The sequence below is a fragment of the Olea europaea genome, chromosome 16 (genome assembly GCF_002742605.1).
Source record: "Olea europaea var. sylvestris chromosome 16, O_europaea_v1, whole genome shotgun sequence".
NCBI classification, from domain to species: Eukaryota; Viridiplantae; Streptophyta; class Magnoliopsida; order Lamiales; family Oleaceae; genus Olea; species Olea europaea.
Window position 1 is genome coordinate 9,848,581 of NC_036252.1, and position 13,630 is coordinate 9,862,210.

At 34.3% G+C, this 13,630-nt stretch overlaps 1 protein-coding gene across 3 annotated transcripts; it reads right to left on the reverse strand.

Annotated features, from left to right (window-relative positions):
* Positions 1 to 408: 408 nt before the first annotated feature.
* LOC111412053 lies at positions 409 to 5,095 on the reverse strand. 3 transcript variants are annotated; one of them, XR_002705946.1, is made up of 4 exons: positions 4,953 to 5,088; positions 4,695 to 4,780; positions 1,331 to 1,702; positions 409 to 687 (listed from the first exon to the last, which is right to left on the reverse strand). XR_002705946.1 is itself a non-coding variant. In XM_023042796.1 (4 exons), the coding sequence occupies exons 1-4, from the start codon at positions 5,043 to 5,045 to the stop codon at positions 536 to 538; spliced, it is 786 nt and encodes a 261-aa protein (XP_022898564.1). In that variant the 5' UTR covers positions 5,046 to 5,095; the 3' UTR covers positions 409 to 535. The 3 variants fall into 3 exon arrangements, 2 of the variants coding, with proteins under 2 accessions (XP_022898564.1, XP_022898565.1); XM_023042796.1 differs by having other exon boundaries at positions 4,695 to 4,863; positions 4,953 to 5,095; XM_023042797.1 differs by having other exon boundaries at positions 571 to 687; positions 1,302 to 1,702; positions 4,695 to 4,863; positions 4,953 to 5,095.
* Positions 5,096 to 13,630: the final 8,535 nt, after the last annotated feature.

Genomic DNA, 13,630 nt, shown 5'->3' on the forward strand with positions numbered 1-13,630 from the left:
ATACCATTTCTTCATTTAAAATTCATCCAAAGAATCTTGTATCCAAACAATACGTTTGGATCCCATTGATTGATTATTTAATAAATGGATATTCGAAAGAACGAGTTCCCACTTGTTTAACAAGAAAAATACAAAGTTTAAGAATTGTAACTACGATGAACTACGTACAAAGTCTATTTCAGTCCCTTTTTTTCTTTTTATTTTTTCTTTTTTTGGTGAAAAATGAGTTTTGTAATAGTGATATTTTGAGAAGATGAAATTAAAAGGTACGAAAAAGTTTTGGATCCCCATACAAAATATTTAATTGGAAGAATGTATTGTTGAAAATGAGTTTGAAGAAAAAAATGAATTTTCGGATATTGAGACTCAAACGGAAACGTAATAAGAGGCAACATAACTACAAAGACATTCCTCGAAACATTTCTGTAGTCAGAAAAATTCAAAAAGAATAAAATGTTCGAACTCTGAATTTCTGATGGTTTCAACTAAAAAAGGATATCAATGCATAGTACATACGTTATATATTTGTCAAATATCAATAGAGGCTTGCAATTTGTGGACTACAGAATACAAGTACTTCATCAACAACAGCCCTACTCTCATCCCCAAATAAGGATTCCTTCCCATCTTCCCTTTTAGCATAAGAAAGTCCCAATCTAGACTTAGCTTCACTCAAAACACCAATCCCTGTATTTACAAAAAAAAAAAAGAAGAAGACACAACTGTCGTTAGTCACTCAAATTATAGCAAAGTTTCATGTTTATCATTTGTTTCAATTGTTTACTCAATTAAGATACATTAATGTCCAACGCAGAAGACCATCCGTTCTTGGTAATTCTGGCTGCCTTTCCATTCCCCTCTTTGATTTCTTCAAATTCACACACACACTCCCCAAAACTCCAAACCTCATACAGAATTCAAAGTGTCTTCCAATTGCTCTGAAACTATAAAAGATAGCTTTATCTGCCTGTCGAATGAGGGAAGTTCGGGAAATAAAAGGAAAAAATAAACCCTCAGCGGAAAGAATGCCTGTCAAGTTTGTATAAGGGAATGCTACCCCCAACCCTTAAAGGGAAGGCTTGATGAAGGTAGTGACGTGCGGTAGGGGAAGGAGGTATTTAGGAGATCAAGATTTCATTTCTTTTTCATTGACAAGAAGACCGAGGATATTGGATTAGGGAATATTGGACCATAAATGTTTTGCACTGGCACGACATCTACATGGAGGTCTTCCACATTGAACATTTCTTTAGAAAAAATAAAATTCTAACCCATCAAAACTGAAACATAAGGGCAGTAACCTATCAACTTGAAATTTCACTTTATGTACCCGAATTCGTATCAGGCCCTGCAAATCCACCCATAACTGGTGCTAATGGGGGTCCAATAAGCAATCCATCTGCTCCAAATTGAGGTCCTCCTCTAGCATAATCAAAAAGGGCAGCACCACTGCCCCCTATTTTGGGTAGGACAAAAGGTTCATTTTGATCATTCTCTTGTGCCCAGTAAAAGAGAAAGGCATCAAAAGTATCATAATAATCATCTGTACTTCTATACCCTTCAGGATTAAATGCTCCAAATTTGAAGGACTTGTTTGTGTACCCAATTATAACACATGGTCCTTTGAAGTCACAACACTTGTGGAAATCAGTAGCACTAAATCCATCAAGGCTGGCCCTGTAGCAGCATTTCAGTTCTCTACCTGCTCAACATCAATCAATAAAAAAATGTCTGTCACATGTTTAATAGGTTAGATTGAAGAGTATTAAAAAAAATTAAAGTCTTGTCTATGTCAAATCAAATATGTGCCTTCTGGAATAATAACAATTTCTTATGAAGAAAACTTTTAATTGCAGCAGGCATGTTTGGCTAAGTTCAAAATGTTGACATATTGGGTCAAAAATCTCAGTGGCCACTGTAGCTTTAATGTTTTATGTCCATAATTCCAATTACGTGGTAAACGGAATAGTTAATTAGAATTCCCCTGCCATCTATATCCTTTAGTTTAGATGTTAAAAACAGTATAAACAGCCAAAATCAATAAAGCCTCAAAGAGAATTTCTGTCTTTTCATATCCGTACACTCACTTAAGGCTACATTTGCTTGGAAAACCGAGAGAAAAACCAACTGTTCATTTAAACGGAAGAACCCCATGATTCAACCAAAATATAGAAATTAATAGTATATAAGTGGGCAGTGAATAGTGAAAATTAGACTTTTAGTTTTGTTATTGTTTGGGTATTGGATGTTAATGAAGGATTCCATTATTGTATAGCTCCAATGTATTTGATTTCTCATGTAGTGTTATATACAGATGTCTTCTGCTGCAATTTTTAGTTCAACTTTTCTGGTTTTGCTGTGTTAATTCTGAATTTTCTTGTGTGTATTGAGGAGGAAGAACAACAGGCCTATTTGTGAAACGTTTGTGGCAAACTTCGCAGAATACAACCTGAAAATGGTAAACTTGTGGAATACTACCCTGAAATGGTAAAAATTGCTTAAAAGAACCCTAAATTAGGCGTTAACGAGTAGAAAGCAAAAATCAACAAAAGAATCCCGCAGAAAGCTGAAATCAACAAAAGAAACTAATAATATTCTGATAAAACAACAATATATCAGACGTTACAACAGAAGATAGCAAAATAAAACACTAAAGGCAGATATTAATCCAACAACAAACACCATCCTAACTAGTATATTACAGAATTAATTTTAACCATCTAAACCAGCAGAGTACAAAACTGTAGAACAGCGTAATACAACAAAATGGCATGCATATACTTCTCCAATGAATAAATTCGCGAAAAACAATTGCTAATGTAATTTTTTCCACGATTCTTGGGATTTCTACATCACTATTGCCTGTTGATTTCTATCATGGTTTGTGTTTCAAACAAGCAGGGCCTCAGGTAAGTGTTTGGATTTGGAGAGACTAAAATATCCCAAGAGATTTTATTAATTTTGGCCCTTTTACTATTTTTAAAAGCATAAACTAGAAGATGCAGATGGAAGGAGCTATTCCACGATGTTTGGGTGATTTAGGAGAGTTTTGCACCAAAATGAAAGGTTAGAGACAATGCATAATGCGGGGCAATGTGATTCGATTGAGCATTAAGCATTAAGCACTACAAGCATATGCGTGCATATGCAAAGTATACGCTAATATGCATTTTTCAATTTGTAATATCATTATAAATATTCAAAACTAATAAATAAATAAAATAATACATTCTTTGAACCTTAAACACATTCTCCAGGTTTTCTATATATATATACACACACACACACATACATATATACACATATCGTTCAAAATCATTAATACTACAATTATTTGAACTTTATAAATATGTTCCAAAATTTTCAACTCATTATTTTCAGAAATAGAATTAAATGCCATGGAAGAATCATTTTGCTCCATTGGCTCCTAATAAAATTGGAGCAAGAATAAAATTTGATAAAAAACTAGAACCTTCAATATCATTATAACCTAAAGAAGGACGAGTTCGATAAATATTCTTTCCAGAAATTTAAAATCATATGAGAAGAAGAACCTTTAAAGTTCTGATTAGGTCAGCGATATAAAAATGAAAAATGCACCTTTAAGTTTCTACAAACTCGATTAAGATCTCAACTGTAAGACTAGAGGAAGATGGAAGAAAAAAGAGGCTCGGGCTCGACGTAGATACTTTGTAACTCTACGAAAAGTTTATTTTGATTTTCTAAATGTCAAAACCCTTCAGATTTCTATATATAATTCATGGGTTTTGGGTGATTTGGGCTAATTTGATGTTTTCTTAGGCCCGATTTGCTTTTTTTAAGTTATAAAAACGGATTGAGCTTTCCTAGGCTAATTTGGACACAATTTTAAATACAAATGCATGTGCATTTTGACGTCTATATGTGGTCAACGAAATGGGTTGACCGCGTTATCATGTGCATACCCATATGCATGGCGTTTCGAAATGCCCCAAGCATATGCACGCATTTTAGAACAATTGTTAGGGGTGTTCCACAAAACAAGCAAACATTAAGGGGTATTGTGTCAATTACCCTTTTTAATGATATGGAGTGACATATGGGAGACAATATTAAAAGTTTGGTGAACGCGAGAAAACAACTTTAAAAGTATAGTGATTATTAGAGAGAAAAAAAATAAAAAACTAGTTAAGTGACTAATTGTTAGAAAGCAAAGAGGTCATTGTGATTTTTTTACCCTTCAATAGAATCTTAATTGGGAATGGATCATAATTGGCTTAAATTATAAATAGATATAAATGAGTAGTGGATATAAGTGGACGTATAGTAATTTTTGAGTCATATGAAATGTGATAAGAAAGTAAGCTTGAACGATTATGTTTATAGTTTAGATAAGTGACAAATGAGCCCTATAGGTAAAGTTATATAAATTACTAAAATCTTAAAATAAACAATAATTTATTAATTAAAATTACAAATAAGTAAGTTCATTAGCACGTTAAAGTAAACAAGCTATCTGTTATCACGTTTAATTTTGAGTACCAAACATATCCGGCTATAACCTATTCAACAATTTCTACTTGGAAATATTTTATATGAATGTAAACATTGTTACAACGTGTTTGCCTAAAGGTTTACTTTATTCAATAATAAGTACTAGTTAATTGATTTAAACTAGAAGTAAGAAAAAAGTAACTTATGAAATAAAAAGTTACCCTTCAAGAATGTTTTGCTCAGCAGAGAAGATGGGAATTGAAGATCAACGTCGTCATGGTAAAAGGGCTCAGCCTTGCTCGACTTGCTGTTGCCAAAATTCCAATTAAATAAGCTCTTGGGACGAATCGTCCATGAATAAGATAAAGAATTTGACGCACAAAATATCATCTGCATATGGGAAATAATTCCCCAATTTCACTGATGATTTGCCCTAATTAGCTTTGTTCTATTGATAATTTGTTGGGATATGGGAATACCTTATCGGATGATATCCTCATTTCTTCTGTGGATGACAATCTTTTAACCTGACTGTTTACTCGAGGCTGTGCGGTGTATGGAGGAGGAATCATGCTCCATCATGCAATGGGATTCTTTGGGTAATGTTAGGCCAGGATCGTGAGGGCTTGACACGTCCGTTGGACCGACTCCATATTTATAAGTTTGCAAGACAAGTTGGGTGGTTCAATTTTTTATTTTTATTTTATTATTATTATTATTATTTTAATTTTATTAAACAAATAAATACAAAAAGTTTAAAATCACGTTGAACCCCATCACCTAAACGTGCCATTTTTTTACACATCTTCTTCTGTCAACAAAAGATGTCAAATTCATTTGGCAACAAAACTTAATTCAAATAATTCGTGGTTTGAGGGGATAAAACAATGAGGTAGAAGATATAGCTCACACTTGTCTCACTCAAGCACAATTTTTTCGTGATTTTCTTAACGGTATTATATCATATGTAAATCCTAGTTGTTTCTAAAAAAAAAAAAAAAAAAAAAAAAAATTTTTTTTTTTTTTGGAAAAAAAAGGGGGAAAAAAAAAAAAAAAAAAAAATTTTTTTTTTTTTTGGAAAAAAAAGGGGGAAAAAAAAAAAAAAAAAAAAATTTTATTCGCTTATTTATTAATGTATTTATTATCTAATTTTATTTTATTTTTTTCTAAAAAACAGCTTGTGACGACTATCATGACTTTTTAATTATGGTATCTTCAAATAAACCGACTCAGAACCTGTTATCAATCAACGGTCCTTGGGATTATTACATTGTTTTCTCTAAATTCTAATTATTAGAGCACCCTAGGGTTGACTTTTATTGAATTGAATTTACAAATTATTGGGCTAGATGCCAATTTAATTGGCCCAATCCAATGTGTGGGCAATGATGAAGCAAAGGCCCAGCCTTTTAATCAGATACTACACCCATTGCCCAATAACGCGACTTGAAATTGAGCCCAAAACCTAGCCCAATGAGATAAATACGTGTGTTGCTCTGATTCCTTGGATTGCCCTGGTTTGAGATCTATGGTGATGACTTGTGATATAAATAGGCCTTAAGTGGTGCCCTAATTATGATTCATCTGATTTTTCTTGTGTGAGAAGCTTCTAGTCTCTCTCTCTCTCTCTTCGACTTTGTGTCTCCTCTCGTCTTTTGTCTCTGTGACTTCTCTGTAATTTCTAAAACTTCTTGTTTTTTGAGAGATTTGTACATACTGAGTCTTGGTGATTCTTTGCTGTATAGTTTGAGAGGTGTATTTTGTGTTTTGGGTGATCTTTGTGAACCATAGAAGTAGCTGCCTCTGTTTTGATCTTTGAGGCTGGGGGTTGTGGTTGTTTTGGTGGTGTACATGCGGGTACAATGTATTCTGAGCCCTAAATATTCAGATCTTGATGTCAATGTTTCATTCAAAATATGTTTTGTGTTTTGATATTTTTAGATCTTGTTATTACAGTGGTATCAGAGCCTTGTCTTAGTGAATCGAGTCTGTTTCCTTACGATTTGGTTGTGAAAAATTGATTTTCATAATTGGATCTGGAAGGATTTGAAAGTTTGTGAAACCCTAGATCTCGTTGGTAGCGGATCTTGGTGCTGATTGAAATCTCTTCTTGAGATCTATTGTTCTTAGTGATTATTGAAATCTCCTGTGTTGCTGAAATTTCAAAGCAGTCGGTTAAAATTTTTTCTCTAACCTTAAACCAATTTCATATTATTGTGCCTCTTTATTGTTTGTATAATTCCTCCTTCCTTGAAACATGTGGTGTGGATTGAGCCTGGACCTGAGGTCGTGAACCTTATGGAATCCTTTCACACCGTGTTGATTCATTATTCCTTCTTTTTTTTTCTCTTTTTTTTGTGATTGCCTTGCTAATTTTGATATTTCTTGATCTGTTGTTATCAGTTTATAGTACTTGATATCTGTTATAGTTGTATTACTTTGTGTACTGTTCTTATAACTGTGACTGTATTTCCTATGACCTGCTGTTGGACATTGACTTCAAATGTTTCTTGTGTTGGTTAAAATACCTGCTTTTCAAAATGACTAGAACCACTTTTGAATTGGGTGTTTTTAATGGAAAAGGAGACTTCCCCGTTTGACAACAAAAAATGAAAGGAGTTCTTATCCAACATAAAATTTCAAAGTCTATTACTGGTGAATATCCAGCTACCATGACTGAGGAACAAAAAACTGAATGTGATGAACTTGCCTACATATCTATTATTCTTCATTTATCTGATCAAGTACTAAGAAAAGTAGGGAAACTTGATAATGCTAAAAACTTATGAGAAAAATTAGAAGAACTTTATTGGGTAAAATTCCTATTAGAAAGACTCTTTAGCTTTAAGATTGACCTATTTAAAGATTTAGATGATAATCTTCATACCTTTAATAAATTAGTACAAGATATCACTAATGCTGGTGATAAAGTGTCTGAAGAATACAAAGTTGTGATCCTCTTGAACTCCATACCTGATGTTTATAAAGATATCAAAAATGCCATTAAGTATGGTAGGGAGACTTTAACCCTAAAAATAGTTGTCAATGCCTTAAGGAGTAAGGATTTGGAGGTTAAAGTTGAGAGACAGGGTAGGGAGAGTGAAAATTTGTTTGTTAGAGATAGACCACTTACTGGGCAAGGAAATGGTCAAGCTAGTCAAAGTAATCAAGGGAATAATACCTTTAAAAAGAAGGAGAAAGGGAGGCCTAGATCAAAGTCTAGAAATGGAAATAGGAAGTGTTATGGGTGTTGTAAAACTGGACATTACATCAAAGACCGTTTCAAGAAAAAGAATGAACAGCGGGAAGGCAAAGTAGATGAAGGGAATGTTGTTGAACATTTAGATGAAGAAACCTATGGATGTCTATGTAGTGACTAACCCTACATCTGATCTGAATATTGCAAATTTTGCAGATAACAGTGATCAGATAGTTGAGTGGCTATTAATTCAGGATGTACTTTTCATATAACCTCTAAAAGAACATGGTTAGAAGACTTTAAAGACCTTGAAGGGGGGAGAGGTGGTCATGGGTAATAATGTGGCCTGCAAGGTTAAAGGGATAAGTAGTGTGACTTTAAGATTTGAAAATGGATATACCTTTACCTTATAAAAGGTAAGGTTTGTCCCTGACTTGAACATAAATCTGATTTCCATGGGTAATCTAGATGACACAGGCCTGCAAGGCAGGTTTGGAGATGGTCATCTGAAAATAATTAAGGGTTCCTTAATTATCTTCAGAGGCATAAAAAGAAATGGTATATATGTCACTAGGGCCATTATATTAAGTCACGTTGCAGAATCCTCTAATACAGAAAGTGATGCAGCTCTGAAATGGCACAATAGATTAGCCTTTGTAAGTGAGAAAGGCCTGCATATCTTAAGTAAAAAAGGGGGTTTTTGGTAGAGACATCATTTCTAAAGTTCCCTTTTGTGAATATTGTACCTTAGGTAAATAGCATAGGTTGCATTTTAATACTGGGAAACACAGCACTTCATCCATTCTTGAGTACATCCATTCTGATTTATGGGGCCTATCATCTATTCCCTCTCAAGGGGGAAATAAATATTTTCTGTCCTTAATTGATGATTTTTCAAGAAAAGTGTGGGTATTCTTTTTAAAGCAAAAATCAGATACTTTGAAAAATTTAAAGCTTGGAAAATTTTAATTGAAAATCAAATGATTAAAAAGATTAAAATTTTAAGGACAGACAATGACTTAGAATTTTGTAATACTAATTTTGATAAATTTGTGAAACTGATGATATTTTAAGGCAAAAATCATTACCATATACCCCCACAATAAAATGGAGTAGCTGAGAGAATGAATTAAACAATTTTAGAGAAGGTGAGGTGCATAATGATTAGTTTAGGTGTCCCAAAAGTATTGTGAGGAGAGGCTATTATGATAGCTGTATATATACCCATCTAGTGTTTCAAATGGAAAAACACCTGAGGAGATGTGGACTTACCAGATTATACCCTCTTAAGGACCTTTGGTTGTACAGCCTATTCCCACCAAAATGTGGGAAAATTGGAGCTTAAATCCCAGAAATGTGTTTTGATGGGTTATCCTGAAGGAGTGAAAGGATATAGGTTTTGGGTGAAAGAAAATAAGGGCTTTACGATGTTGACAAGTAGAAATGTGACCTTTAATGAATCTGATATGCCTTGCCTTAGTGAAAGAAATCCCAAAGAAGTTCATGAAAATGAAAATGAAAAAGTTAATAGGCTGCATGTTGAACACCAGACTACCCCTGAATACATAGAGGGTCAAGGTGAATCTGAAGCGGTTGATGTGTCTGATTCAAATGTGCAAGATGAAATCAGCGTTCAAGAGTCAAATAGTGATCAAAGAAACCCTTTAGATGATTATCTCCTTGCCAGGGATAAAATTAGGGAACCTGTGAGGATGAATGATTACTTGTCCCTAGCTGTTCTGTTATATCAAGATTTGGCCTTTAAGGAGCCAAAATCTTATGATGAGTTGTTAGTTGCCAACTCTCAAAAGAGTGGCAACAAGCCATGGAAGAAGAAATGTGATCCTTAAGAAAGAATAACACCTGAGATTTAGTTCCTAAACTTGAGGGAAAGTCCATAGTGGGTTGTAAGTGGATTTATAGCATTAAAGAGGGAAATTCTTCAAAACATCCCCTGAGATTTAAGGCCAAATTAGTGGCAAAGGGATTTACTCAAAAACCTAGTATAGATTACAATGAGATCTTTTCCCTGATTGTGAAATATACCACCATAAAGGTTATGCTTGCTTTAGTAGCGCAATATGACTTTGAACTTGAGCAAATGGATGTTAAAACTACTTTCCTACATGGCGATCTTGATGAGACTATATATGTGTGTCAACCTTAAGGATTTATTGATAAGAAAAGACCTAATTATGTGTGTCTTTTAAAAAGATCATTATATGGCCTAAAACAGTCACCTAGGTAATGGTACAAAAGGTTTGATGACTTTGTGTCATCTATTGGTTTTATGAGAAGCTCATTTGAGCATTGTCTTTATTTGAAAAGGGGTAAAAATAATGATGTAAGTGTGTATTTGCTGTTATATGTGGATGATATGCTTTTAATTGGCAAAAATCTGAGTGGTATTAATGATTTTAAGAAGGTTCTAAGTTCTGAATTTGAAATGAAAGACTTAGGGCATGCTAGGGGAATTTTGGGGATGGATATCAAAAGAAATAAGTCCCAAAATTCATTGATTTTAACACAATCTGACTATGTGAAAAATGTGTTATCTAAGTTTGCTATGCATGATTCCAAGTTTGTTGTTGTACCACTTGCATGTCATTTTAAGTTTAGTAAGGATCAATGTCCTCATGATGAATCTGACATTAAATACATGGAAAAGGTTACATATTCTAATGTCGTTGGATCTGTTATGTATACCATAGTATGCACTAGACCAGATGTGGCTCATGCTATAAGTACTTTAAGTAGATTTATGTCAAACCCTGGTCCTGAACATTGGTCTGCCATAAAGTGCTTACTAAGACACTTAAAAGGTTCAGTTGATTTAGGCCTGTGTTATAAACCCAGTAAAAAATGTGTTATTTTAAAAGGTTTTGTAGACTTTGACTATGCTGGAAATTGAAATAAAAGGACATTTACTACCTCTTATATGTTTACTCAGTGTGATACATGTATTAGCTGGAAATCTCAGTTACAGCCTATTGTAGCTTTATCTACAACTGAAGCTGAGTATGTGGCAGCAATTGAGGCCATTAAAGAGGCTTTATGGTTAAAAGGTTTGCTAGAAGAGGTAACTGAATTTGTTAATCCTATTGTGGTTTATTCTGACAGTCAAAGTACAATTTATTTATGTAAAAATCCCATTTTTCATGAAAGAATGAAACAAATAGATGTTAGATTGCATTTTATAAAGGAATAATTCAAAAGGAATCCATATTCCTTAAGTACAGCTGATATGGGAACTAAGGTACTCCCTCTTTCTAAGTTTAAATTAGGTCTACAAATGTTAAGAATTGATACTGGGTAAATTCTTTGTGATGTTACAGGTAAAAAATTTCTGGGTGTTGATGATTATGGGAAAGTTTCAGCAACTGCAATGAAAGATCATTGTTCTTCTTTTCTTTGTCCTGATCATTAGCATCAAGAGGGAGATTTTATTGGGCCGTGATGCCAATTTAATTAGCCCAGTCCAATGTGTGGGCAATGATGAAGTAAAGGCCCAGCCTTTTAATCAGTTACTACACCCATTACCCAATAACACGACTCGAAATTGAGCCCAAAACCCATCCCAAATGAGATAAATATGTGTGCTGCTCTGGTTCCTTAGATTGCCCCGGTTTGAGATCTATGGTGATGACTTGTAATATAAATAGACCTTAAGTGGTTCCCTAATTATGATTCATCTGATTTTTCTCGTGTGGGAAGCTTCTAGTTTCTCTCTTTTCGACTTTGTGTCTCCTTTCATCTTTCGTCTCTATGACTTCTTTGTAATCTCTAAAACTTATGGTTTTTTGAGAGATTTGTACATACAGAGTCTTGGTGATTTTTTGACGTATAGTTTGAGAGGTGTATTTTGTGTTTTGGGTGATCTTTGTGAACCATAGAAGTAGTTGCCTCTTTTTTGATCTTTGAGGCTAGGGTTTGTGGTTGTTTTGGTGTTGTACAGACTGGTACAATGTATTCTGAGCCCTAAATATTTAGACCTTGATGTCAATGGTTCATTCGAAATATGTTCTGTGTTCTGGTATTTTTAGATTGTGATATTACACAAATGGCTTGGAGAATTTTTTATTTTTGATCCCTTCTTGTTTTATATAATTCTGGAATTTATTGTGAGTTGTAAATCACAGTGGAAAACATTAAGCACAACACTGATTTTCTTACTTCTTGAAAACGCGGTATTTAAAGGGGGAAAAAACCTTTCATTATGGAGTAATATTTATGAAGAGAAATTATATTGTACAACATTAAACATACTTGTCGTTGAATTAAATATTTATTGTCCTCGAAGTTCGTATAACAAATAGGAGTAATGTGCGGTTCATTTCCACCCCATGATTCCCAATGCAAAGAAAATTCACAAACTGCAATCCCTTCTTCTTAGTAGAAATTATAAATTTTTAGATGTTCTAAAGGGGTATGTGCTGTATATGTGGGAGAAATTAAGAAGAAATGTTATGTGCCATTTTTTTAGGCTGTGGTAACAGAGAAGCCTAACACTTTTATGTTTCAACCTAACTAAGCTTTCAAAAACTCAACTCACTTTAGATGTTAAGATGTAGTTGTTCTTCTTTATTCATGAAATATGTAATGTAAAAAAGTTTAAGAGCTTGGTAAGCTTGTAATTTTTTTTTTTGAGTGAATTGCCCAAATAATTATTGAAATACAAGAGGTTTCTAGGAGATCAATGAACTTTAAAAATCACCTCACTCATCACTGAGTTGATGACATTTAAAATTTGGATGGAATGCCAATATGGATGAATTGCACAGTTGGCATTTTTAATAAGGAAAAAGAGGGAAAAAAAATAAAAAAGAAACAAAATCTGAAATTGGAGATGAACGTCGGTGGACCTTTCTTGAAGCCAAATCCAAAATTATTTCTTTTGATTGATGAAATGTAGCAATTAAATCCTTACCCAGAGCCGTTTTCTCATGAATTTTATGCTAGTGGGTTGAAGATGTGGAGAAGCATCAATTGAAAGGAGGATCGTCGATTTCTCTCTGTATGCGAACTGTCGAAGTTGTTTCTTCCATATGGAGGTGAAATTGAAGATGACCCATAGGTGCATTAAATGCGCTATGATGAGGCAGTGCTACTGGAAGTGGTCCGCCATCGTGAATCATCCCACCAGCCGTCGAAAGTCAAGTATAAAAAGTCCGAGTTCACTGCTGATGAAATTGGCTGGGGATTTTGATTATCTATAGTACTCGATGGTATGAAAATAGCTTTAGGTACATATTGAGAAGCTTGATCGATATGGAGGTTGTGTACGCATGGGTGTCGTTGGAAGTGAAGATTCCAGCGACTTTTTGTTGAGTGGCAGCCTATTTTGGCTTGAATTTTTGGCCAAATCAGTTGGTGTTATAGCTGGAGCTTGGTTGGGTTATGAAGAGGAAAGTGAGAGTTTCAAGGTGGTATATTGGTCTGGCAGCCAAGATGGCCGGAGGGTGGAGTTTTGGTAGTCCATAAGTGGTGGCTCTAAGGTGGTTTAGGGGAGCAAATTCTCCGTCACCAGTTCTTTTGTCTGAGAGGACGGTAGTGGGTGGGGGGGAGGGGGATAGCATGGTAATCAATTAAGAAGAGCATGAAGACCTGTAGAGTTGGATGGATAGTTTTTAAGTTTGAGTGTGAAAATGGATAAGGTGATGGTTGTGTGTGTTGACCCCAGAAAATGTAGCCAACAGATGCCGGACCCACCTGCGCACACGTAAGCAAAAATCTAACATGCTAAGACACATAGACGGTCTAAAATGGATAGATCAAGGGCATGGAAGTAGCTCAATGGCGCGGGACGAGAACATTCAAAATCCAACGAGGTGTTCATTAACCAATTGTACAATAATTATCAATCGATGTTTGTAAATATGTATGTAAATTCGTATTGTGTTGCAAGATAATAAGAAAGAGAGAGTAAAGTGTGGTTTCTTGTATTGATTCTTGCATTAG

Coding starts and splice junctions, on each gene's coding strand:
- LOC111412053 (XM_023042796.1), bottom strand. CDS start 5,045: ATGATTCCTCCTCCATACACCGCACAGCCTCGAGTAAACAGTCAGGTT. Junction 4,864..4,952: donor TGAGGATATCATCCGATAAG/GTATTCCCATAT, acceptor TCCCATATGCAG/ATGATATTTTGTGCGTCAAA. Junction 1,703..4,694: donor GAGCAAAACATTCTTGAAGG/GTAACTTTTTAT, acceptor GATGTTGAGCAG/GTAGAGAACTGAAATGCTGC.